Raw genomic sequence first — 26,674 nt, 5'->3', positions numbered from 1 at the left:
TCCACGGGGAATTGAGTGTAGCAGGGTGTTGCGTTCCCTCCAAGAGGCGTGTGTAACACTATATTGAGCTTGTGCAGTCCCATAACAAAATGTGCAATGGTAAACACCTCATGCTGAAACAGTCACATACAAAACAGACATTGGGCTGTCGTTTTTCCATTTATCATGTGAAAAGATGGTGGTCTGATGAGTGTTTAAAAATAAACACTTGAGCATTCCATTTGGTAAACTTGTGCCTTTCAAACTAGTCAAGCCAGATGTAGCTACTGTAGACTTTCATGGCATCAAATCTGAATCTGCAATACATTATTTTGGTGTTTAAGAAATTACAAGGGTGTGTCCTGTCAGGTGACGAGATGGAAAGGTTTCATGAGGTCACTTCTGACCCGACCGCGCCCTAAACATTTTATGGTGGAAACCAGTGACAAACACCTGTTTAAAACATGTTGCATTCTAATGTTAAACTTTTTACTATTTCATGTTGGATGTTACCATTTAGAACTTCACTGCTCTACTGTCTCATATTAACCTGCATATCTTTATGGTGAAAGTCTTACAATTTTTTGAAATACTGATTAGATTCACCTTTCAGTGTGCATGATCTCTACAGGACAAGGCATAAGAAATGTCCCTAGCCTACGGCATCCACTGAGACCATTTCTATTCTAGAGAATTACAAAACATATAAATGTAAACAATTTTATTTTTCCTTTACATTTCAAGCAGTGAAGCTCAATAAACTACTTTAAGTATTACCCATATATTAATAACATGAACAGAAGTACATTTCCTTTGTACTGACAATCAGTTAATGTATTTTTTTTCTTGGTTTACCTGAGGAAATCAACATGCTCAAAATTGTTGTAGCTTTTCTTCCATAACACATGAAAAAAACCTGGTACGGCGTTCTAACCTAGGAAACATATGAGGTTTGTAACGTGGCAATTTGGATGGTACTCTTGTGCCTGTAAAAAGAAAGATGTCCAACACTCATATCTACCTTTTTTTGAGCTTTTGGACTTATAACAGATGAGGGAGACTGTTGATAATGGATTATGGTACACATAGTTAGGCAAACATTGGTTGCTGAATAAGTGTGCTAACACTGCTGCCTGTAGTGGTTTGGGGGACATTTTTTAACTACACAGAAAAAATATAAGCGCAACATGTAAAGTGTTTGTCCCATGTTTCTTGGGCTGAAATAATATCTCAGAAATTTTCCAACACACAATAATATTTCTTTCTCAAATTTTGTGCACATATTTTTTACATCCCTGTTAGTAGCATTTCTCTGGTGACAAGATAATCAATCCACCTGACAGGTGTGGCATATCAAAGAAGCTTGTTAAACAAGATGATCATTACACAAGTGCACTTGTGCTTTGGACATTAAAACCCACTTTAAAATGTGCAGTTTTGTCACACAACACAATGCCACAAGTCTCAAATTTTGTGAGGGAGGGTGCAATTGGCATGCTGACTGCAGAAATGTCCACCAGAGCTGTTGCCAGATATCGCTTGTTTAATTTTCATTGTAATCCATTTAAGTATTAGCCCAAAGTTGAGGAATTTCGTCTGTACATGCGTACTAATGAACCGGCTCAAGGCAGCAGACCGTAGGTAATGGTTGTCGTGTTGGCGAGCGGTTTGCTGAGCATGTAACGTTGTGACAGAGTGAACATGGTGGCGGGGGTTATGGTATTGGCAGCATTAAGCTACAGACAGCAAAAAAAATTGATTCTATCGATGGCAATTGAATGAGAGATAGTGACGAGATCCTGAGGTCATAGTCAGCTTTTAAGTATAACAGATGCATATCTGTATTCCAGTCATGTGAAATCTTGAATTTATTTCAATATATGAACTGTAACTCAGTAAATCTTTGAAATTGTTGCATGTTGCGTTTATATATTTCTTCTGTATATTGATTAACTACTGTATAGCTAATATAACAAAATCATTGACCATGTTTCAGAGATTCTAATTACAATGTTTGGTAGTTTGAAAGAGCCATTAAACCAGCCTGTATGATGTCAAATTATACTGACAAGAGAGGGCTGTTTGCCGCAATCAGATTTAACCATTATTATGAAAAATGTGTAAGACATACTGGATGCATTTGTTGACCAGTTAGGTGAATTTTTTATATTATATAGGTTGAGGAGTATAAACAAGGAGAAGATAAAATAACCCATTGAGAGCAGCAAAATGTACTAAAATTACTAGAGTATTCCAAATGGTGATGATCTTTATGGAAACTTGGAGCCATGGGTTAAAGGTCTTTCTCTAGCCATGTCGATGTTCAATAAAAGTACTCATTATTCATAGACTGGAAACGGAAGTATTATTATAACAACTGTAACTTGATAATATTATCATTTTAGCACATAATTGTATGTCAAGTACAATGTTTAAATTGACGGTTTCTTGACAACTCCAGAGATGGTTGCAATATGATATGTTTTTTTAATGCCAGAAAAACTGATATGCTCTTTATAGCTGGTTGCTTAATTGACATTTAGTTCAGTATCTGCTCAGTTGATGACCTTATTCTAGCAAAGGTATAACCAGTTAATATCACTACACGTCAGTCCAAAAACACTTATTTCAGTTATTGTCTTTTAAAGCGTCTGTATATTTTTTGCAGATTTGAAAAAATACATTTTTAGGCTTTGGAATGAATGAATGGCATTGGCAATGCAAGACTTGGACTTCATATGTTTTTATATTTGTATATTTATTAATATTTTAAATAAAATATGTTGAATGTTGCAGTTTGGTTCTTATCTGTATATGTAATACATTAAGGCTTTGCATTTCTGAAAAATTATACCCACGGCAGTTGAATTTGCTATCAAACAAGAATGTAAGTGTGACATGGTGGCTCTCTTGTAGGAACAGCATAGTGCATCTCTCAGGGATGGGCCTCGGATCAAATGTATTTTTTAAATTTTTAACTCAGTGGGTGTCTCAAGTTGCTGTTGCAAGTTAGAAGTAAGAAAACAGGTGAATTTACATTTGGTTGAGTTTATTTTTTCTTTGCTATGTCAGTCACTGATAGTCACTCACATAGCCATTTAGCAAAATAAATTAGATTGGTAATTAGTCTAGCGGCCAGCTACATTATCTAAACTTAGTAATCATGGCCGATTTACATCCGGGAGGCCCCCATTGATTTTGTTAGTCAGTTTACTCAGATATATTTTAAAAACATTTTCTCTGTCCCTATGGCAAAATGTGTAGAATTACAGGAAATTAGCTGTAAAACAGCAAGTTCTCCTCTTTGCCCAATTGCAAATTTTTAAGAATTATATTAAAAGTGTTATATAATTGCAAGATCTTGTCTCTGAAAACATGACAAACTGTGTAGAATTGCAGCAAATTGCTTTAAAACAGCAACATTTTCTCTATACATGGCAAAATGTGTAGAACCGTACTAAAAAATAAAGAAAAGAATGACATAATATCCACTGTCAAGAGGGAGGCTGCTAATGTGGTGATGGGGAGGGGAATCACGAGCAAACTGCAGCCTCATGATGAGTTCAGATTTTTTGTGGCCCCATCAGTTGCCATCCCTGATCTAAACCATGTGATTATACTAATTCCCTTTGCATGTGACAGAGATCTCATGATAGCATGACACTGGATTGCAGTAATGCTCATGTTGGCCTGATGCTTAATAGAAACATATTCGAATCATCTGTGAGACTATCCACACATACACAGCAGCACATCTTTTTTTTAAATAATCAACAGAAATCCCCCTCAACTATAATTATGATTATAAATACAAAACTTACATGAGTAAGTTTCTACTACTTTGTTATATAGTGATCTATTTCTGCTGAGGGAATCTTCAATTCCATTAGATGTTTCAATAATTTCTGTTATGTTTTATCATGATCTACAAGTAAACCAATATCTTGAGACATTACAAACTGTATTCAACTTTGGCAAATTTGTTTGTGTTGATCCAGAGAATGAGGCTACACCATACTAGTCCTTTGTTCTTTTTTTTCCTTAATACATTTTATTACTTTAAGAATAACTGAGAATGCAAGCAATCTTCTGTATTTTAGTTTTATTGGGTTTTTTCCCCTTGGGGTTGGCTCAATAGAATTATGATGAACTGGGCTAAGGAATATGATTGAATGCTCATGAGTGCACTTGAAACCCAATAAATGAATTTCCATTGTGCACTCAGTTTTTGCTTCTCTAATATGCTCATGTTAGTTCCTTAGGATTGCTGAATGTTGGTGTGCAGATCTCATTTTTATGTTCTGTTCTAGATCACAGTTTTTCACGTGTCAATAATGAGAGGCTACATTAGTACACATACTTGATCATTTCAAGGACTGTAGAGTATTTGATGCATAAATATCAATAAGTGACTTGGCAACTAAAGTGAGAGGGCCCTGTTGGGAAACCAACTGATATGCTTAGGCAAGTGGAATGAGAGGAATAAATTGACATAAAGATAGCTATTGTTGACAATAACGAAGATTAAATTGATAATGTTGTGTTGTTTAGGTGGAAAAAACATACATTACATCAGCGTCATCTGCTTTTGCAAGATTTTGTAGTAAGGAAACGTGTTACCATCATGTGATAATCCTCATGGCCTTCAATGGGTTCAGTCACCACATGTTTGATGGAGCCCATTGGGATTTTCTCTGTCCTCTCTGTAGGAGAATATACACAGATAATTGGTGAGTGCCATAACACTTTTTCCTTATACAAAATCCAACTAAACCAGGGGGTCATCTCACCCTTAGTTCCAATCCACAGTTGATCTTGTTCCAGTTTGAAGGTGAGACGAACTTTTCCACCAGATTTGTTGTACATTCCGGCTAAAGGCACTGTTGGTAAGCGTTCCTGTGTAACAAATGAGAGATCACTTGCTGGTCATTAGTGGAAGAACAAGGAAGTAATTCACAACGACCCATCTCCAAGCTCCTGACTGTGATACAGTGTTCCAGTGGAAATTTCGAAGAAAAATACATAAACAGGGCAATATACACTGAGTATACAAAACATTAGGAATACCTGCTTTTTCCATGACATAGACTGACCAGGTGAATCCATGTGAAAGCTATGATCCCTTAATGATGTAATTTGTTAAATCCACTTCATTCAGTGTAGATAAAAGGGAGGAGACAGATTAAAGAAGGATTCTTATGCCTTGAGACAATTGAGAAATGGATTGTGTATGTGTGCCATTCAGAGGGTGAATAGGCAAGACAAAATATTTAAGTGCCTTTGAACAGGGTATGGTAGTAGGTGCCAGGCGCACCGGTTTGTGTAAAGAACTGCAACGCTGCTGGGTTTTTCACTCAGTTTCCCATGTGTATCAAGAATATTCCACTACCCAAAGGACATCTAGCCAACCTGACAACTGTGGGAATCATTGTAGTCAACATGGGCCAGCATCCCTGTGCACACCTTGTAGAGTCCATTCCCCAAAGAATTGAGGCTGTTCTGGGGGCAAGGGACAGGGGGCTGCAACAATATTAAGAAGGTGTTCCTAATGCTTGGTATACTCAGTGTAAAACAACCATTACAAGCATACTTTCCCAACCATCATTAGGGTTTTGTTGAAAATACTCACCTTTGTTCCTTTAACAGATGGCATTATGTCCTCTGGTTTGCCTTTGTCCAACACCTTTCTGTGTTGCTGAAATTCAATACATTATTATTTTAAGTTCACAGRTGAATAAAAAATATCATAACCRGTGACRATACCTTGGYCAAAMAAGTTGTTTATTTACAAATATGGAAATCAAAAGACGTTGAAAAGTCCTACTTTTTGCCGACACAAAGGTTCCTTTTTGTTTTCTTCAGCTTTAACTTCCTGCTGAATAACCTCTTTTGGAGTATTTACAGCTAGTACATCATTTATTGTAGATCCAACCACCATTATTTTTGCACCATTTGTAACTTTAATTTCACGTAGCGTCTTATCTTCTGGTAGCAGTCCCTTGTACATCACTTTCTGCATAGCAGGTGGAAGACCTATTAACATAGAGAGAGAGAAAAAGAGAGAGTGGTTGAGAGACATTAATCAACACTGTGACTGTTATACATATCCAAGTAGTTAGTACGCAAGCCTAAACAACTACTTACCAGTGAGTGAATGGATTCGCTCTTTCAGTTTGGCTCCAGTGCCATCTAAAGGAATTTTGAGATCATACTTATTCTTGTTCCAAATAATCTTTAGATCCACCATCTCCTTTCCTTCATCACTGTCATCTCCATTGCTGACAGTAGGGTCCTGAGTTGAAGAGCTTTCCCCTGCATTATCTGTCCGAGACACAGTTTCCGATACTTCAGCATTCCCTTCGCCAACATTTTCACACAGTGGTTGTGGCTCTTTCAAAGTGGCTTCAGTTTCCATTACGACTTCTTCATTTCCTATGAAAGGATTATGAAAGGCATAGCTTAGCTGAGAAATCTCAACTCCACAAGAATTATCAGCCAGGCACAGCTATGTCAACACCATAGAGTTGGTCAAAACTCAATGTTTGGGAATAGTTTGTCACATTAGGTCTTCTCAGCCAAGTAATAACTAGCAAGAATGACTTCATGCAGCTCGTTTGTTATGACAAAGCAGCAGCAAGCAACTGGCTGGTTGACCTATTTGGTATTCTGTGGGTCGTTTAGCTACGTTAGCTAAATCTGACATCTCACGTGGCTCTTAGCGAGCTACTGTAGCTTATTTGCAAATAGCGCTAACTTGCTAGCTACCTAGTCATGCTAGCTAAGTTAGCTGACACATCCAAGCTACATTTGCAGTCAGATAGAGTTGGCTAGCTAGTTAACATAACTTGTTAGCTTATAAATGCCTAATATAGCTAGGGTTGATAGCTACAAAATAACATAGCGATAGCTACAACTATTACACTTGTCCTAGGTTTCTAGAATCAAATTACAACTTATGTAACAGTAGCTCTAGTTATTTTGGCTATGTAACAAAATCGAAAGAGCTAACGTTATCTAGCTAAATATGGTTGGCTAGCAGCTAGCCAGTGACCAGGATAACCGGGCGAACCTTGGATTATGAAGAAAATATGATTTCAAATCCAATTGACATGTTCAATTTGCACCAACACCAGAAATACGATTAAATTCCCAAATTAATGAATTGAAAATTGATAAATTGCACCGCATAGATATGTGGCAAGCATAGCATTATATTTCTTTCAATACCTACCATCCTGGGTCGCCATGATGATTGTGTACAATATGATGTGAGACTGCTGGGAAACGAACGCGCTGACGTGTATTGGTCCTACGGGGCTTCCATTGCCTGTAAAGCGTTTGATAAATCTCAACTGTTTGCTTGGTTTCTAATGAAAATCATTTGGCATTTGTCCCCCCCACAACAAGGACATAAAGCCTGGTCGTATTATATGCGATCACGAGGAACTTCGCTTGCTAGCTATTAGATACATAGCCTACTAACTACAACAATCTACCAAATGTGCTAATGGTAGGGTTATGCTGAATTGGCTCGTGCTGATAACTTATTGACAGAGAGTGCGTGCGGAAGAAAAGTTACCATATGGACTTTTGAAGAAGAGTAGCCGAAAAGTGCTTGTCCAACAAAGGCGTGGGTGTCTCTAGCTAGATTCTATGTGTTTTGTATTTGCTTAGCCATCTCAGAAATGTCTGGTCGACGCAAGAAGTGTAACTATTGGAATAATCTTATCTCATTGCATTGAGTGCTGTGTAGCGACCTGGGACATCTAGGTGGTACAAGAATAATATAATCATGGCAGACCTCAGGATTTACAACGTTGTCATTCTGGGACTAGGATTTCTGTTCATTTTCACTGCTTTCACCACCTGTGGAAACATTGAAGTAAGTCAAAGAACACACTTTCACTTGTGTGACCTAAGCTGAAGTCGTTGCCTATTCAAACTATATTGACTGGTAATTTGTTTTGTTTGCTAGAGTCAATATCACTGGAGAAAATTCACACCTACCCAATGATATTTCAGATACCAGCAACTTCCTAACTAGCTAATTTATCTGAAATTGACAGCTGTTTGACCTCTCCCCTTCAAATTACATGTCATGTAGGCTACATACTCGAATTAATCAGAAATATAATATGTGTTGTCATTTGACATGTTTGTAATATATTGACTGATCAGTTGTTTTGTTTGCTAAATAGTCAATTTCACTTGAGACAATGGACCGTTACCCATTGATAACTGCTATGTACATTTGGTAGCTGTTTGATATCTTAAAAGTGGTTACATTAGACATGTTATAATTGTTTATAATTCATGGTACATCAATATTTATATATTTCTTAATTCCATTCTGTTACTTTTAGATCTGTGTGAAATGTTAGGTATTACTGCACTGCTGGAGTTAGCAACGCAAGCATTTCGCAACACCCGCAATAACATCTGCTAAATATGTGAATGCGACCAATAAAATTTGAATTGTTGTCATTTTGCAGTCATGCTTTGCTTTTTTCAAGTCCATTGCCTTTGACTCTCAAGTTTAAGAACTTTTACCCCATGATAAATTGCATCAGTTTATTTTCCTGTGCATCTTCCAGCTCACATGATGTCCTCAGCAGCCTTGTCAGTGGTGCATTGTTGGAGTCCTGGGTCAGGCGCATCTTGTGTTTCCAATTTCTTCATCAGTCAATAAATTGTCATGCCAAAGGAATTCCTGAAATTAATAAATGTAAAGGTCAATCTCCACAGGGCACATTGGTAGTGGTGGCAGCAATATTTGAGAACATATTTTCTATGTTCATATGATTCACATTAATATCCCATTTCTCCTCTATTTTAAAGCAAACCATAGTTAAAAGCCTGGACAATGATACCTTCACTGGAAGTGGTTATCACAGGTGAGTTGGATGGTGTTACCATAGGCTAAATATTGGAAAACCACATTATCCCAGCGAAATGAGTGGGGGAGATAATGTGCATCTTTCAGAATCATTGACCCTTATACCAGACACTAAACTTTTTCCTCTGTACTGTTTTCTTTCTGTCCTTGTACAACAGCCTTGGAATCATCTATGGAATTTTTTCGTTTTCAAATTTGTTAGCTCCAACTGTTGTTGCAATAATTGGACCACAGTTTACAATGTTTTTCAGTGGAATTCTTTACAGGTGAGTATCAAGAATTCTAAAGGAATAACCCCCCCCCCCCCATTCATTATCTATTTGCAGATCAGTAGTTGATTGATATTTCTGTCTGAAGTAGTTGTCTAGTTATAACAAGGTCACGTGCTGTTGTTTGTTATGGTTCCATTCTTTTCCATAGTGGTTACGTAGCTGTATTCATCACCCCATCAACATGGTCCTTTTACTTCACCTCAGTACTAATCGGCATAGGAGCAGCCAGTAAGTCCGGTTTCATGGGATCTCTCCTTTGTTCCCTCTGCTATCTGGTTAACATTACTACAGAATATACAGAATCCTTCACATCATTACATATTGGCACAAATTACATTGAACTGTCATGATTTACATGACAGTTTGGTATAAAGTCATATACACTATATTACAAAGGACTGTATGTGGACACCCCTTCAAATTAGTAGATCTGTCTATTTCAGCCACACCCGTTGCTGACAGGTGTATAAAGTTGAGCACACAGCCATGCAATCTCCATAGCAAAACATTGGCAATAGAATCATCTTACTGAGAGCTCAGTGACTTTCAACGTGGCACCGTCATAGGATTCAACTTTTCCAACAAGTTAGTTTGTCAAATGTCTGCACTGCTAGAGCTGCCCCGGTCAACTGTAAGTGCTGTTATTGTGAAGTGGAAACATCTAGGAGAAACAACTGCTAAGCCGTGAAGTGGTAGGACACACAAGCTCACAGAACGTGACCGCCGAGTGCTGAAGCACGTAGTCATTAAAAATCATCTGTCCTTGCTTGCAACACTCACTACCGAGTTCCAAACTCTGGTWGCAACATCAGCACAAMAACTGWMKMTCYGGAGCTTCATGAAATGGGTTTCCATGGCCGAGCAGCTGCACACAAGCCTAAGATCACCATYTGCAATGCCAAGTGTKGGCTGGAGTGGWGTAAAGCTRGCTGCCYTTGGACTCTYGAGCAGTGGAAARYAGTTCTCTGGAGTGATTAATCACGCGTCACCATATGACAGTCTGARGGARGKATCTGGGTTTGGCGGATGCCGGGAGAACACTACCTGCCCGAATGCATAGTGTAAAGTTTGGTGGAGGAGGAATAATGGTCTGGGGCTGTTTTTCATGTTTCTGGCTAGACCCTTTACTTGAAGAGAAATCTTAACGCTACATCATACAATGACATTTCTGTGCCTCCAACTTTGTGGCAACAGTTTGGGGAAGGCACTTTCCTATTTCAGCATGAAAATTCCCCAGTGCACAAAGCGAGGTCCATACAGAAATGGTTTATTGAGATCGGTGTGGAAGAACTTGACTGGCCTGCACAGAGCCCTGACCTCAACCGCAATGAACACCTTTGGGATGAATTGGAATGCTGACTGTGAGCCAGGCCTAATTGCGCCCAACCTCACTCTTGTGGATGAATGGAAGCAAGTCCCCGCAGCAATGTCCCAACATCTATTGGAAAGCCTTCCCAGAAGAGTGGAGGCTGTTATAGCAGCAAAGGAAGGATCAACTCCATATTAATGCCCATGATTTTGGAAAGAAATGTTCGACGAGTTGGTGTCCACATACTCCTGGTCACGTAGTGTATATTTCACCTCTTTGTGCATATGCCTAATCCAATCCAAAATTCTCTACATGCCTCTGGAGTTTGCTATTCTCTTATACATGCCATTAATTCCTAACACATTTGTAAATTGAGATGTACCCATTTTTTTGTTTTCGGAATAATGATTTGTAAATTGTAAGTAGATCAAATGCCATAGTAATTACACAGTATTATAAACAGTTATCAATATGGGTATGGCAGATCAAATCAAGAAGGAGCACATGACCTGGATGCATGTTAAAGAGTATTGAGTCTGTCTTGTCAGTTGCTGAGCTTTGGACAAAGGTTACCATGGTTATGATGTCTGAAATGGAGCTTGTTAATGATTTACATAAAAGGGAAATGCCGGGGTTATGTTCATTATCTCTGATCGCAAGCAAAGCAAYCATTTTACAAATGGGAGAGRTAAATGAGAATTCTTAGGGCAGATGAAGCGAATTGTTTGATAATGTTAGTTTGTGCCAAATAAAATAGACACATTTTCCCTGAATAGTTCCCCGATAATGCATTTTGATCAATTCAAATGTCATCAAATAGCAACCATCTCTATTCAMTACATCTGCAKTTCCTAATCAGCCTCTCTCACTTACTCTTTGTATCCCTTTCATCAGTGCTTTGGACAGCTCAAGGACACTTCCTTGTGGAGAACTCCGATGCTTCCACCATCAATAGGAACACAGGGATGTTTTGGGCCCTTTTACAGTGCAGGTATATTAATAGTATATTTTAATGGTAGGGTACATAATAATGGCAGTCATTTCCATTATTTGGTGACCTAGAGCAGAAGGTGTAATTGTAACACATTGTTTTCTTTTTCAGCATGTTATTTGGCAATCTTTACATTTATTTTGATTGGAATGGAAGGATAGAAATATCAGGTATGTGCATGTGAAGATCATCCAATGGGAAAATATGGAGAAAATAGAGCTAACATTAATGAAAACTTGCAATTGCATCTTTGTTTTCATTAAGGTTATGACTCATACCCTTCCAATATTGTTGCCCTACTTAGTAATGGTGTGTGTTCTCTGTTTGACACTGTTTCCTTTGTTCTTGATGTCCCTCTCAGATAGGAGCAGAAAGACTATCTTTATCCTGTCTCTTATACACATCTAGATGTGTATAAGAGACAGGGTATAAGCAAAGAGCCAACTCTGCAGTACAAGATGCAAAGTCAGAATTCAGTAAGTTAATGTAGCTTCACAGGCACATTTGTTATTATACAATCAATCATTGATCTATTCCTTTGGGTTAAAGGACACCTCCGTTACCTTGTCTATGTTGTTTCACTGTTTTACTATCATGTTAGTCATCCAAAGCAATTCCTTGTGTGTTTCCTTCTCTTCAGAGACAATCCTGCAACTGCTCAAAACCAAAACCATATTGCTCCTGAGCTGTTGCATGGCATACAGTGGTAAGTAGATTGTACTGCACAACCAAAAGTCCAGACATTTCCCTCAGAGGAATAGTGTTTTTAGCAGTGTGTTGTCATCGTAGGTCTGGAGCTATCTTTCTACAGTGGTGTGTATGGGACATGTATCGGGGCAACAACAGAGTTTGGAGCGGCAGCTAAAGGCTTGATTGGGATCTCTGGAATRGTGYTGGGGATTGGAGAGATAGTTGGTAGGTTTGTGTTGCCCAGTGTAACTTTTACCCATCACTCTTATGTTGGTGTTACAATCTAACAAGGAACTAGTMTGACAGTAATCTGATGTGATTTGTCAGGTGGAGGRGTCTTTGGACTAGTATGTAAGAACAACCGCTTCAGAKGGACATCTGTGGTCTTCCTGGGGATGGTCGTCCATTTTGTTGCCTTTTACTTGATCTACCTCAACATCCCAGATGATGCCCCTGTGGTTTTAAAAACTAGCACACTGAACAAGCCATATCTGACACCAAGGTATTGTTTTAATATAAAACAAAACAATTAAAGCAGGGCTGTATATTGTTTTTATATTAATCAGAAATCATGTCAGTTGAAAACGACCTGTTGTAACCCCCTCACAGTTGAGCGTCTCCTATCTGTTTCCTAGTATCTCCATCGCATTGCTGTGTAGTTTCCTGCTTGGACTCGGTGACAGCTGTTTCAACACTCAACTGTACAGCATCTTGGGGCGTGTTTATGCTGAGCAAAGCGCGCCTGCTTTTGCCATCTTCAAATTCATCCAGGTAACCCCTGAGAGAGCTTGATACAGCTGATRGTTTACTKAAKCATATGTACCAGCAATTGATACTGTGGTGCGCTGGGTGTAGTTCATTGCAGTATAGTTGATTAATAACTTATGGCTGTTTAGGTATGCGTAGGCCGATGTACACTACCGGTCAAAAGTTTTAGAACACCTACTCATTCAAGGATTTTAAAATATTTTTAAACTATTTTCTACATTGTAGAATAATAGAGAAGGCATCTCAACTATGAAATAATACATATGGAATCATGTAATCTCAGCAAAAAAAGAAACGTCCCTATCTTTCAAAGATAATTTGTAAAAACGGGTTGTAAAGGGTTTAAAAACTGTTTCCCATGCTTGTTCAATGAACCATAAACAATTAATGAACATGCACCTGTGGAGCGGTTGTTAAGACACTAACAGCTTGCAGACAGTAGGCAATTAAGGTCACAGTTATGAAAACTTAGGACACTAAAGAGGCCTTTCTACTGACTGAAAAACACCAAAAGAAAGATGCCCATGGTCCCTGCTCATCTGCGTGAACGTACTTTAGGCATGCTGCAAGGAGGCATGAGGACTGCAGATGTGGTCAGGGAAATAAATTGCAATGTCCGTACTGTGAGATGTCTAAGACAGCGCTACAGGGAGACAGGACGGACAGCTGATCATGCTCGCAGTGGCAGACCACGTGTAACAACACCTGCACAGGATCGGTACATCCGAACATCACACCTGCGGGACAGGCACAGGATGACAATAACAACTGCCCGAGTTACACCAGGAACGCATAATCCCTCCATCAGTGCTCAGACTGCCCGCAATAGGACGAGAGAGGCCGGACTGAGGGCTTGTAGGCCTATTGTAAGGCAGTTCCTCACCAGACATCACCGGCAACAGCGCCGCCTATGGGCACAAACCCACCATCGCTGGACCAGACAAGACTGGCAAAAAGTGCTCTTCACTGACGAGTCGCGGTTTTATCTCACCAGGGGTGATGGTTGGATTCACGTTTATCGTCGAAGGAATGAGCGTTACACCGAGGCCTGTACTCTGGAGCGAGTTCGAATTGGAGATTCATCGGACTGAGCTTGTTGTCATTGCAGGCAATCTCAACGCTGTGCGTTACAGGGAAGACATCCTCCTCCTTCATGTGGTACCCTTCCTGGAGGCTCACCCTGACATGACCCACCAGCATGACAATGCCACCAGCCATACTGAGTTTAGTAACCAAAAAAGTGTTAAACAAATCAACATATATATTTTATATGTGAGATTCTTCAAATAGCCACCCTTTGCATTGATGAGAGCTTTGCACACACTTGGCATTCTCTCAACTAGTTTTATGAGGTAGTCACCTGGAATGCATTTCAATTAACAGGTTTGCCTTCTTAAGAGGTTAATTTGTGGAATTTCTTTCCTTCTTAATGTGTTTGAGCCAATCAGTTGTGTTGTGATAAGGTGGTGGGGGGGGGGGGGGGTATACAGAAGATAGCCCTATTTGGTAAAAAGACCAAGTCCATATTATGGCAAGACAGCTCAAAAGAGAAACGACTGTCCATCATTACTTTAAGACATGAAGGTCATCAATACGGAACATTTCAAGAACTTTGAAAGTTGCTTCAACTGCAGTCGCAAAAATCATCAAGCGCTATGATGAACTGGCTCTCATGAGGACCGCCACAGAACTTAAGATCCAGAGTTACCTCTGCTGCAGAGGATAAGTTCATTAGAGTTACCAGCCTCAGAAAATTGCAGCCCAAATAAATGCTTCAGAGTTCAAGTAACAGACACCTCAACATCAACAGTTCGAGGAGACTGTGAATCAGGTCTTCATGGTCGAATTGCTGCGAAGAAAGAACACTAAAGGACCACCAATAAATAAGAAGAGACTTGCTTGGGCCAAGAAACATGAGCATTTTAGTGAGACATTCAGGACAGTTTGAGAAGTTGTGGTCCTTTGGGTCTGGTCCCAAGATTGGAAGATTTTTGTGGTTCCATAACCAGCCGTGTCTTTGGGAGGACGCGGTGTGGGTGAACGGATTGATCGCCGCATGTGTCATTTCCATTCGATAAACATGGAGGTGGAGGTGTTATGGTGTGGGGGTGCCTTTGCTGGTTACACTGTCTGTGGATTTATTTAGAATCAAGGCTCACTTAAACCATCATGGGCCTACCACAGATTCTGGCAGCGGTACACAGCCATCCCATCTTGTTTGCGCTTAGTCCAACTATATTGGGTTTTTTCAACAGGACAATGACCAACACACCTTTCAGCTGTGGTAAGTGCTATTCTACAAGAAGGAGGAGTGGATAAAGTGCTAATCAGATGACCTGGCCTGCAACAATCCCCCGAACTCAGACCCAATGAGATGGTTTGGGATAGTCAACCCGCAGAGTGAGGAAAAGCAGCACAAACGTGCTCAGCATATGTGAGAACTTCCTCAAGACTGTTTGAAAAGCCATTCCTAGGTGAGCTCTGGTTGAGAGCAATGGCCAAAGAGTGGTGCCAAGCTGTTCCACCAGGGAAAAGGGTGGCTAATTTTGAAGAATCTTAAATATAAAATAATTTTGGATTTGTTTAACACTTTTTTTGGTTACTACAAGATTCCATATGTGTGTTATTTCATAGTTTTGATTGTCTTCACTATTTCATCTACAATTGTAGAAAATAGTAAAAATGAAGCAAAAACCTTGAATGAGTAGTGTTCTAAAACTTTTGACTGGTAAGTAATATCCTTGTTGGTTATACTGTTAAGAATAACTAGAGTGAAGGACGATTGAAGGCCTTCTTGTGGCGGTCTATTTAGCCACACAAACATGCATTATTGTTATTTTATAGCTGTATGTACCAATTCTTTTATTACATTAGTATTCTGTAAGAACTCACAATCTTGAAGACACAATTCATACATTACTGTGACAGAGTAGTAACACAAAGTCAACTCTTTGTATTACTTTCAACAAGTTATTGTTTTCTTCTTTCCTTTGCCAGTCCATTTTTGCAGCAGTTGCCTTCTTCTACAGTGGCTACTTGCTGTTGACATGGCAACTGCTCGTTATGGTCATCCTGGGTTTCACTGGAACACTCTGCTTCTTCATGGTGGAAAGAATACAGAACTTCTCTGTAGACCTACAACAAGAGTATTAGGACCTGTCATTTCAACACTGGCACAGTCATGTATGTCAGACTTACATTTCTAGGTTTTTTAACAGGAAAGATACTTTGCACCTTCAATGTCTTAGCTTTAACTTATCTTGCACAACACACTAATTATATCATGAGTAAATGTCATTTTTAACCTTTTCCAATAGGATTGTGTATGTGTAATATAAGTCGTAACCACTCACCTGATGTATTAGCTGTCTTTATGCATTGCTCTCAGGGTTGTTATTTAAGAGTCTCATTGTTGCAAATTCTGTGGTAGTGTTATAATACATCATACATTTCATAACGTGATGGAATTGTTTTTAGATGTTTGTTAGAATTTAAGATGCATACTAAACAGAAGAAATGTTAATATTGAGGCTTATATAATGATCTTACAGTTTCAGAAAATATGTTATTAGTGACAAAAACACGCTAGCTACGGGAAACGATATTGATGTATACCGGCAAATTTAATGCTGTGTTGAAATGTGTATAGATAGACAAAACAATTCAAATTTAGTCTATAACAATTCTCAACATCCACCATGCCAAAGCTTACAAGAGCTATCCAGTGATTAAAAAAAACAATATTGCCTTGTAATAATACAATTACTGTACAACTTATTTTGTAGTAGTAGAGTAGTTAAAAAATACATCTATATGCATTAACATTTATGGTATCCTTTTACTTCCATTTCTTTTCAATATTTTACATTTTACACTTCAAAATGTTGTCAGTCATGCATACTAAGTGCCTGTTAATGTTTTGGTTGCTTGTATCTGTTTATAAATAAAGCAAATGTCTATTGTAAACTTTAAAAAAAAAAAATTGGTTAAAGTAACCTACTTTATGAGTCCTCTGTGGCAACGAGAAGGAACAAACACAATCAGATTTTTAAAAATTGAAACCAACAGGTGCGCTTACTTGTGCTTCTTCGGTTTGTGTCTCCCAAAGTGTTGGTAAACGTCACTGGGCAAGTGCAACACTTTCATTTTTACTGGGAATTGAAGTTCTAGATTGCACATTCAATAAATATCAGAGGTTATTGTGTGGGACAACAACGTGCAATACACATTATGCTCAGGAGATGGTGCTAAAWTACAACTGTAGGCATCAATTTAGATCAGAATGAAGGTAACAGTAACGTTGATCATACAATATAAAGCACTCTAATTAAACTCCTATTTCAACTATTCCTTTCTAAAGACTGTCAGGTAGCACCTATACTGTTGCGATTCTCCTTTTCTAATATGCAGGAAACGGATATGTTATCTCAGTCCAAGCAGAGACATTTGCATCCTCATGATAATGCACTTCTCTTTTTTTCTGACCATGGCAATAGATTGCGTGTGCTGTTTTCTATTGCAAGTTCTTTCTGGTACTGTACGTCATATACAATGTGTGATACATACATTGGTGAAAAAAGTACCGAATTGTCATACTTGAGTAAAAGTAAAGATTCCTTAATATAAAATGACTCAAGTGAAAGTCACCCAGTAAAATCCTACTTGAGTAAAAGTAGAAAAGTATTTTGGTTTTAAATATACTTAAGTATCAAAAGTAAATGTAATTTCTATAATATATTTAGCTATCAAAATAAAAGTATAACCATTTCAAATTCCTTGTATTAAGAAAACCAGACGGAACAATTTTCTTGCTTTTTAAATGTATGGTTAGCCAGGGGCACACTCCAACACTCAGACATAATTTACAAACAAAGCATTTGTGTTTAGTGAGTCCGCCAGATCAGATGCAGTAGGGATGACCAGGGATTTTCTTTTTAAGCGCGTGAATTAGACAATTTTCCTGTCCTGCTAAGCATTCAAAATGTAATGAATATGGAGTAGAAAATACATTATTTTCTTTAGGAATGTAGTGGAGTAAAAGTTGACAAAAAATATAAATAGTAAACTACAGATACCTCAGAAAACTACTTAAGTAGTGCTTTAAAGTATTTTTACTTAAGTACTTTACACCACTGGGTACATATTAAAGGTGATGCAGACTTTCAGCCTAAAATATTTTCCATTACTCCCCTTAAAATGCATCTATGTCCAACATTACACTTGCAACAATTTAGATAGAAAGCTAAAAAGAACCGGATAAAAGTGATTTCATTGTTAGTACTCCATAAAAGTGATGTATATTTTCTCCCTCTAAAAAGGACATTAATGTTGATCACTGGCAGGAAGATGTGACATCACTGCAGTTCATTTGTTCTCCAAGCAAGGTTCAAGAGCAGGGCCCATAAATCATACAGGTGGACGACGACCTTAGAGAAGGACTGGACCAGTGAGGGCACCAGAGGTTCCACAGTACTTCACAGGTAATTGAGTATTGATTGCATTATAATCAGAATCCTAAAGTGTTCTTCATTTGTGCTATTTTTTTGTCAATTGTGCAACTTGATCCTTTGCATACAAACATAAAGAAGAATGTGTGGTATAAGTCCTGAAATGTGCATTACTTATTGGAATCTACAAGCCCTCACCTGGTATTTCTAACACTAACTGGACTGAAGCTTAACGTGCCTGCAACACAGAGAAGTACATAGGTATTTGAGCTATTAAATGGCAATAACAGAAAGTGGTGCCCATGACAGAATATTTCAATAAATTCACATTTTCAAGACAACCTTTGAGCTGCCTTTTAATCCTCAACAAAATTCAATTTTTCAAGCCTGTGAAAAGTCATTTCCATCACTTGCACGTCCTGTCCAAAGCATTCGAAGTATGACATAGCTGTGAATGCCACCATGCATTCCTGCGTGCTTGCTCAATATAAGCATGACAAGTTGGCATAGCAGACCTGTGGCTCTGTGAAAATGGCCTTTCACCATCCCCTCCGGTGTCTCCACACTTCTATCTTGGCCTTTGTTCAAAAACAGCCTGTCACAAAATCGCCACAATACCATGAAAGAAATTATGCTGAATGCCTCAGTCATTCCAACCGTATACTATTATTGATGGTTAAACTGTGGCAAACGCCTCACAATTTTCTGCATGATAAACCATCGCTATGTGTGTCACTAGTCAGGTAATCTTTATTCAAGCTTCACCAGCGCCCACAGAGATGGCCGCCTCGCTTCGTGTTCTTAGAAAACTATGCAGTATTTAGTTTTTTTATGTATTATTTCTTACACTGTTACCCCAGGAAATCTTAAGTCTTTTACATACAGCTGGGAGGAACTATTGGATATAAGAGCAACGTCAACTTACCAACATTATGACCAGGAATACGACTTTCCCGAAGCGTATCCTCTGTTTGGTCCACCACCCAGGACAATGGATTGGATCCCAGCCGGCGACTCAAAACAAAGGTGCCACAGAAGGGGCAGACGGAGCGGTCATCTGGCCAGGCTCCGTAGACGGGCACATCGCCCACCGCTCCCGAGTATACTACTTGCCAATGTCCAGTCTCTTGACAACAAGGTAGACAAAATTCGAGCAAGGGTTGGCTACCAGAGCGACATCAGAGAATGTAACATTCTCTGTTTCACGAAACATGGCTCACTCGGGATACGTTATCAGAGTCGGTACAGCCACCTGGTTTCTTCACGCATCGCGCCGACAGAAACAAACATCTCTCTGGTAAGAAGAAGGGCGGGGGTGTACGCCTTATGATTAACGAGTCGTGGTGTGATCATAACAGCATACAGGAACTCAAGTCCTTTTGTTCACCTGACCTAGAATTCCTTATAATGCCGACCGCATTATCTACCAAGAGAATTCTCTTCGACTATAATCCCAGTCGTGTATATCCCCCCTTAGCAGACACCTCAATGGCCCTGAAATAACTTCATTGGACTCTATGTAAACTGGAAACCACATATCCTGAGGCTGCATTTATTGTAGCTTGGGGTTTTAACAAGGCTAATCTGAAAACAAGGCTCCCTAAATTTTATCAGCATATCGAATGCGCGACCCGGGCCGGAAAAATACTGGATCATTGTTACTCTAATTTGCGCGACGCATACAAAGCCCTCCCTCGCCCTCCTTTCGGCCACGACTCCATTTTGTTGCTCCCAGCCTATAGACAGAAACTAAAACAGGAAACGCCCGTGCTCAGGTCTGTTCAATGCTGGTCCAACCAATCTGATTCCACGCTTCAAGATTGCTTCGATCACGTGGACTGGGATATGTTCCGGATAGCGTCGAACAACAACATTGATGTATACGCTGATTCGGTGAGCGAGTTTATTAGCAAGTGCATGGGGGATGTTGTACCCACAGCGAATATTAAATCCTTCCCCAACCAGAAACCGTGGATTGATGGCGGCATTCGCGTAAAACTGAAAGCGCGAACCACTGCTTTTAATCAGGGCAAGGCGACCGGAAACATGACCGAATACAAACAGTGTAGCTATTCCCTCCGCAAGGCAATCAAACAAGCTAAGCATCAATATATAGAAAAAGTAGAGTCACAATTCAACGGCTCAGACACGAGATGTATGTGGCAGGGTCTACAGTCAATCACGGATTACAAAAAGAAAATGCTGGTGTGTTTAGGACATATTCAATCAATCCCTATCCCAGTGTGCTGTTCCCATATGCTTCAAGAGGGCCACCATTGTTCCTGTTCCCAAGAAAGCTAAGATAACTGAGCTAAATGACTATGGCCCTGTAGCACTCACTACCGTCATCATGAAGTGCTTTGAGAGACTAGTCAAGGATCATATCACCTCCACCCTACCTGGCACCCTAGACGCACTCCAATTTGCTTACCGCCCCAATAGGTCCACAGACGACGCAATTGCAATCACACTGCGTGGCAATGCACGCCTCCAACTCAATCATCAAGTTTGCAGACGACACTACAGTGGTAGGCTTGATAACCAACAATGACGAGACGGCCTACAGGGAAGAGGTGAGGGCCTTCGGAGTATGGTGTCAGGAAAATAACCTCACACTCAACGTCAACAAAACAAAGGAGATGATCGTGGACTTCAGGAAACAGCAGAGGGAGCACCCTCCTATCCACATCGATGGGACAGTAGTGAAGGTGGAAGGTTTGAAGTTCCTCGGCGTACACATCACGGACAAACTGAAATGGTTCACCCACACTGACAGCGTGGTCAAGAAGGCGCAACATCAGACTGTTAAACAGCCATCACTAACATTGAGTGGCTGCTGCCAACATACTGACTCAAATCTCTAGCCACTTTAATAATTAAAAATTGGATGTAATATATGTATCACTAGTCACTTTAAACAATGCCACTTCATATAATGTTTACATACCCTACATTACTCATCTCAAATGTATATACTGTACTCCATACCATCTACTGCATCTTGCCTATACCGTTCGGCCATCGCTCTTCCATATATTTATATGTACATGTTGTGAAATTGTTAGATTACTTGTTAGATATTACTGCATGGTCGGAAGTAGAAGCACAAGCATTTCGCTCCACTCGCATTAACATCTGCTAACCATGTGTATGTGGCAAATAAAATTTGATTTGAAAGCGCTTTGAAGAGAAAAAAGTATTTGTTTTCTACAATAAACACTAAAAAACATGAACTTCATCCTCAGAAAATAACCCTAAACAAAGCCAATTTTTTTGTTTAACCTGAATCGCAACACATCTATGACATCAGAGGATGGCTCTACTTTCTGGGCGTGTATTTCCATGGAAGCTGCAATGTACTTGTTTCAAGGAACAGCGCAGAATAAGAAAGTAGGACAACCACTTTTTTCATCAGAAATTCAACCTCAATGTTTGCATGAGGCTTGTACTGTTAACACTATTTAGCCTATCAAACATCAGATGCAATGAAACTGTCTGACTATTTTGGGAAGCCATTAGAAGAGAAGTCACTTTTAGAGGCTGGAGACTAGTTTGACGACCTTGATGTGTAARCTAGATGTTATTGCTCAGTATTTCAACTGAAGTACATCCCAGATGATGAACAACATGTTTCAGAAAGATGAGGCAAAGGCAAAGACATGTTATATCTCTTCAAAAATTAACTGTTGCAGTTTCCCACACACAAATGTTTATTTACAGGAGCTGTACATCCAAAATTTCTGGATATGAGGCCACAGCATTTTCATGGCAGAATGGTATTCAAACTGTTTGTATAATATAGAAAAAAACATATATATGAGCTCAAGTCCTCAAAATAAAAGAAATTGTAAAGTGAAGTGCAAAAGTGTCTACCGTATAATCACACACAATGATAAGAGCTGTCATTGTCTATTTGCATGGCTTGGTCTGAACAGAAAGCAGTAAGAAAGGGACATCCAGGTATCGGACATTGTCCTCCCTGTGAGTTGGGTATGACATTTAGAGGCATGTTCCCCATGGAGCTTTGAGGGATCTCAGTCTCCAAACACTTGTTCAGCAGTTTGTCTGAAACCCACTGATGTGGGCTATTTTGTCCCAGGCTCTGTAAAGTCTGATAATCYACATCACTCGGGGGGAGGCAGCATCCAGGGTCAGGCAGGCTGTGGTAACATGGATTCACATCGTAAATCAGTGGCRRGCTACTGTCCACATCCTGGAAACKRTTAAGTGGCAGTGGCACATCCATGAAGGCATCAGTTCCTCTCTCATTGTCCTTACCGACCGCCTCACTGAAGCTCTGATATCCAGGAACGACACTGATAACATTGTGAGGTTTGGACACATTGCTGTCATTAGAGCCGTAGATCAGACTGGTGTCCTCTGCTGATGTGGTAGTCTCTGAATCATGACTGGCGCCATCACACAGGTGATGTGAAAAGTCGGTTTGCAAAAGGGGTGCACAGTTAGTGGACAAGTTAAGATCTTGTTGACCAGTACCAAGAAACAGCTGTGGATGGGCATTTTTCAACACTTCAGCCTCACCAGAATGGTAGGAGGAGTTACAAAAGAGCAGAGGCTGCGTAGGAAATGAGGATGTCTTGCTTGTTGTTAACTCTTGAATGGAGTTGAGGGGCACTGAGGGGGAGTAGGTAATATTGTTGAAACAAGATGACCCACAAGAGCCTCCAGACTCACTCATGAAATGAAGAGGATTGTAGTCAGATGAACACACACCYATGTCTCTATTTGACTCAGGGCAGTTCATTTGTGTACCATCATCTGTCATAGGAGGGYCTAAAAGCAATGACTGAGGATTCCCGTCCAAAGGAACAAGGCTGGGAAAGACTTTGCTCAGGGCCTCTTGAAGATGGCTAATGATCTGCACATTACTAGGCTCCGGGCTCATGGAACATGTGTGGGCATAACTCAGGGAAGATGATGAGTCAAGCTCTGAGTCACTACCTCTTCCACTGCTCCCATCTACTATCGAGGGGTTTGTCCTGAAGAGAAAAGACAAGCGGGCAACTTACAGTGAATTAAAGCTTATTTTCATTGCAAGGACTTGACTGCCCATGCGAATAGGACTGAACCCGAAGACACCTTTTCATTTTGCTATGTTTATAGTGCATCTATACGCTCACCATGTTTTTCCTTCAGTGTCCATTTTTGAAGAATCAACACAGATGGAGGATAAAGGTATTTTGGGAGGAGACAATACCTGTGGTGGAGAACAAACATCACTAAATGCAAATACACAAATGGAAGGAATTACAGTATGAAAGTAATGAAGGTRTACAGTTTATTTAAACATAGAATATTTAAYCAATAAMGCKTYAGGAGGTMTGGTAAATGGCCAATATACCACGGCTAAGGGCTGTTCTTCTGCACAACGCAACGCAGAGTGCCTGGACAAAYCCCTTAGCTGTGGTATATTGGCCATATAGCACAAACCACTGAGGTGCCTTATTGCTATTCTAAACTAGTTACGAATGTAACTATTCTAAAATAGTTTWAAATTTTGTTTTGTCATACCCATGGTATACYMTCTGATATACKACGGCTTTCAGACAATCAGCATTCAGGGCTCAAACCACCCAGTTTATAATTGYAGATAGAGCCTCACCTTAGGTACTCCTGGAACCATATACAAAAGGTCTGGGTTTGAACATTTAGGAATATTATCCCACAACTTGGTTTTGAGTCTGCAGAGGGGGGAAATAGGAGGATTTGAAAGCCTATAGGGCCAATATGAAGCTGTATGATAACAAATGTTTGTGGAAACAGACATACTGTCACCTACAGACATGTCAGGACAACTTACCTAACACTGCACCAAAACAAAGCACTTGTAATGATGATAACAGCAATGGAACTGAAAGCAATGACAATCTGGAGTACTTTCCGAGATGATGCAGCTGTGGAGCAGAGAAGAATATACAATGAGCTACAAGGTGAAAGTGAAATTAAGGTTTGAAAACCCATGGATGATAAATCTCATTTAATCACTTACGGTTGGTGAAGTCCAACTCTTCACTCCAGTCACTGAAACGGCCACTCATGTCAGTATAGGTTCTGACCTTCAGAGCATAAATGGTGTTTGGCTCCAAGTCTCTGCCAAGTAATTCATGGGAAGTTGTTGASTCATTTTTGGACACCTGTAAGAAGAAAGGAAAGGGCTAGAAGAAATGTTGTCTTTGTGATGTGACAGAAAACGGGGGAATGCTGTATATCACCCTCCTTTACCTCATCTGTTTCTCCTTTCTTTCTGTAGCTCAATTCGGCAATCAAGGCCTTAGAAAACGGTGCATCATCAGGGTAGTTTGTCTTCCATTTGACCAGGAAATTCCCATTTTCTGTTGGTTTCACCATTTGAACGGTGGGGGTTTTGGGTTTTACTGTATAGGACAATGATAGGGATGGTTTGACATATCAATCAATTAAAGAATGGTTTAATTTCATGCAATATTCTTTATAACAGTAATTCATTTCCAAATAGTAATCTGCATATGTAGATGCAACTCACTGCTGCATTTGATACAGAGGACTTTGGAATTTAGGCGCTTCCCAGAATTCCAAAGTGTTGCATTAAACTCCTCCCCAATAATAAGGACCATTGGATCAATAGAGCATCCACATTTGGAAACATCATTGGACCTCTCCTTTTCCTTGAAAGTACAATCATTCTGGCCTCTGGGAAACAAGTTGAATAATAATGCAGTTTTGAAATGAAATATGACTTCTTGGTGAGATTAACATCGACAATAGAAAAACTTAAACAATCATATACTTACATATTTTGTGAGCCCAATAATTTCAATGTCATGTTGTATTCAGCACACTTAGACTTGTCAGTTGTAAAATGACAAACCATACTTTTGTCATAATCGTTGAAGCATTGAAGATTTCTGTCACTCATTGCTACAAGTAATTAACAAACAAAAAGCTTGTCAAATGTTAATCATGATCAGGCAAAAATACTGTGGTTAAATCTACTTACATGTTTATAGGCTATATACAAAAGACTGCTTACCATCATCAGCTATCAAAGTCCCAAAGTTTGTGACTATAATAATCAATAMAAACATTGTTGCTGAATACTTTAGAGTAAACCACACAGTATAATTCAATCTGAAATCAGAAAGAGAAAATGTTTCKTGTTAGTGTTTAAATTCCTGCACATTAAAATAAGCTACATGTAGGCTAAATGTGAAGAAGTGACTATTAATACAGTAATACGGTTTTTGTGGGTCTGCAGTTGTTGCTTTTGTTAATAGACCTAACTTTCCCACTACATTCCCTTGATTACATAGAGATATAGGAAATCGAAAGTCACTCACCCACACAATGATATATTATAATTTTGAGGACGTACTCATTCCTTTAAAAGAACAAACAAAAAACAATGAATCTATAATACAGTATATAGTCTTCATACGATCTAGAGTGGTAACAATCATTTGTCACTTTACACAAATAGAAAGAGCTGCTGTTTTGACAACTACGAATTGCTTACTGGAAATTACAGATCCAATAGGACACACCTTTCATGGGAAGTTCGCCCCCTTCCTTGTATGACCATATCGCACGTACGCTTTGTTTTTGTTTTATGGTTGATTACCAACTTCGAATTCCATCAATGACAACTTAATAATATTGCAATCTTTTTGCAACTTGATCTATTGCCGGGAAGTCCAGTTTCAGATAAATACATGGAACACCGAGCCACATAGTTTCCAATCTAAACAATAGCTACTGCACTATGTTTGCCTTTTTGCTTGAGACACTTTTGGTCTACCAGTCCGCCTGGGGGCGGTAGCACCTTGGCTTCAAGATAGTATTCCAGAAACACAGTAAACGTAACTACAGAGGAAGAMGTAGGCCCGTGCAAGTCTCACGTTCAACCCGCGTAAACAAAGCTAGCTAGCTAACTTTTGACAGAAGTAAAAGGTACCAGCATTAACAAAACAGAGCAACGACTGACTTGCCTGGTGAGTGGGGATGCTGTTGTTTGAAATTTAATATATGTGTTGTATATTATATATATATTGTTTTTGCTATACGCTGTGCTGGTCTATTTTGTTCGGAACATTTGCTGACATGTTGTTACTGCTGGTTGGCTAACAATAACTGACTAGCCCAATCAAAGTTTATTGGTCGCGTTGCCTTACACAGTAGCAGATGTTATTGTGGATGCAGCGAAATGCTTGTGTTACTAGCGCATAATCGTCAAGCAAAAATGTCAAACCGCTACACAAATAATAAAAAACAAGAAATCACTAATTTCAGAAACTCACCCCATTCCGTACAAAAGTCCGCAACATT

General features: G+C 39.4%; 4 protein-coding genes across 4 annotated transcripts in view; 2 read left to right on the top strand and 2 right to left on the bottom strand.

Moving 5' to 3' along the window:
- Nucleotides 1–4,557: 4,557 nt before the first annotated feature.
- Nucleotides 4,558–7,373, bottom strand: LOC111981315 (ubiquitin domain-containing protein UBFD1-like). Its single transcript, XM_024012531.2, has 6 exons — nucleotides 7,211–7,373; nucleotides 6,124–6,411; nucleotides 5,804–6,012; nucleotides 5,609–5,674; nucleotides 4,770–4,875; nucleotides 4,558–4,682 (listed from the first exon to the last, which is right to left on the bottom strand). Exons 1-6 carry the CDS (start codon nucleotides 7,224–7,226, stop codon nucleotides 4,558–4,560), a joined length of 810 nt encoding a protein of 269 aa, XP_023868299.1. The 5' UTR covers nucleotides 7,227–7,373.
- Nucleotides 7,374–7,389: 16 nt separating this feature from the next.
- LOC111981314 (UNC93-like protein MFSD11) lies at nucleotides 7,390–16,197 on the top strand. The gene is given in 13 exon segments (XM_070449145.1): nucleotides 7,390–7,861; nucleotides 8,818–8,873; nucleotides 9,034–9,141; nucleotides 9,296–9,375; nucleotides 11,351–11,447; nucleotides 11,559–11,617; nucleotides 11,809–11,845; nucleotides 11,847–11,923; nucleotides 12,088–12,153; nucleotides 12,237–12,362; nucleotides 12,465–12,639; nucleotides 12,773–12,908; nucleotides 15,903–16,197. Coding segments are annotated over 13 exon segments (1,263 nt in total). The 5' UTR covers nucleotides 7,390–7,771; the 3' UTR covers nucleotides 16,059–16,197.
- A 5,826-nt stretch (nucleotides 16,198–22,023) lies between these two features.
- On the bottom strand, nucleotides 22,024–26,116 carry LOC111979922 (uncharacterized). The gene is made up of 11 exons (XM_024010614.2): nucleotides 25,894–26,116; nucleotides 25,690–25,730; nucleotides 25,383–25,480; nucleotides 25,144–25,270; nucleotides 24,876–25,042; nucleotides 24,596–24,747; nucleotides 24,363–24,507; nucleotides 24,174–24,267; nucleotides 23,976–24,054; nucleotides 23,494–23,570; nucleotides 22,024–23,352 (listed from the first exon to the last, which is right to left on the bottom strand). The coding sequence occupies exons 3-11, from the start codon at nucleotides 25,435–25,437 to the stop codon at nucleotides 22,233–22,235; spliced, it is 2,016 nt and encodes a 671-aa protein (XP_023866382.1). The 5' UTR covers nucleotides 25,438–25,480; nucleotides 25,690–25,730; nucleotides 25,894–26,116; the 3' UTR covers nucleotides 22,024–22,232.
- Nucleotides 26,117–26,202: 86 nt separating this feature from the next.
- The window catches only part of LOC111979923 (non-structural maintenance of chromosomes element 1 homolog), a 51,675-nt gene continuing 51,203 nt past the window's right edge, over nucleotides 26,203–26,674 (top strand). The window contains exon 1 of the mRNA XM_024010617.2: nucleotides 26,203–26,340. The gene's annotated coding sequence lies outside the window, so the exon portion shown is untranslated. The remainder of the gene's footprint in view (nucleotides 26,341–26,674) is intronic.

The sequence above is a fragment of the Salvelinus sp. IW2-2015 genome, linkage group LG20 (genome assembly GCF_002910315.2).
Source record: "Salvelinus sp. IW2-2015 linkage group LG20, ASM291031v2, whole genome shotgun sequence".
NCBI lineage: Eukaryota > Metazoa > Chordata > Actinopteri > Salmoniformes > Salmonidae > Salvelinus > Salvelinus sp. IW2-2015.
The sequence above is the reverse complement of the archived record's forward strand: the minus strand, read 5'-3'. Positions and strand labels throughout refer to the sequence as shown.

Coding starts and splice junctions, on each gene's coding strand:
- LOC111981315 (XM_024012531.2), bottom strand. Junction 6,013..6,123: donor GCGAATCCATTCACTCACTG/GTAAGTAGTTGT, acceptor CTATGTTAATAG/GTCTTCCACCTGCTATGCAG. Junction 4,683..4,769: donor ACTGTGGATTGGAACTAAGG/GTGAGATGACCC, acceptor ATTCTCCTACAG/AGAGGACAGAGAAAATCCCA.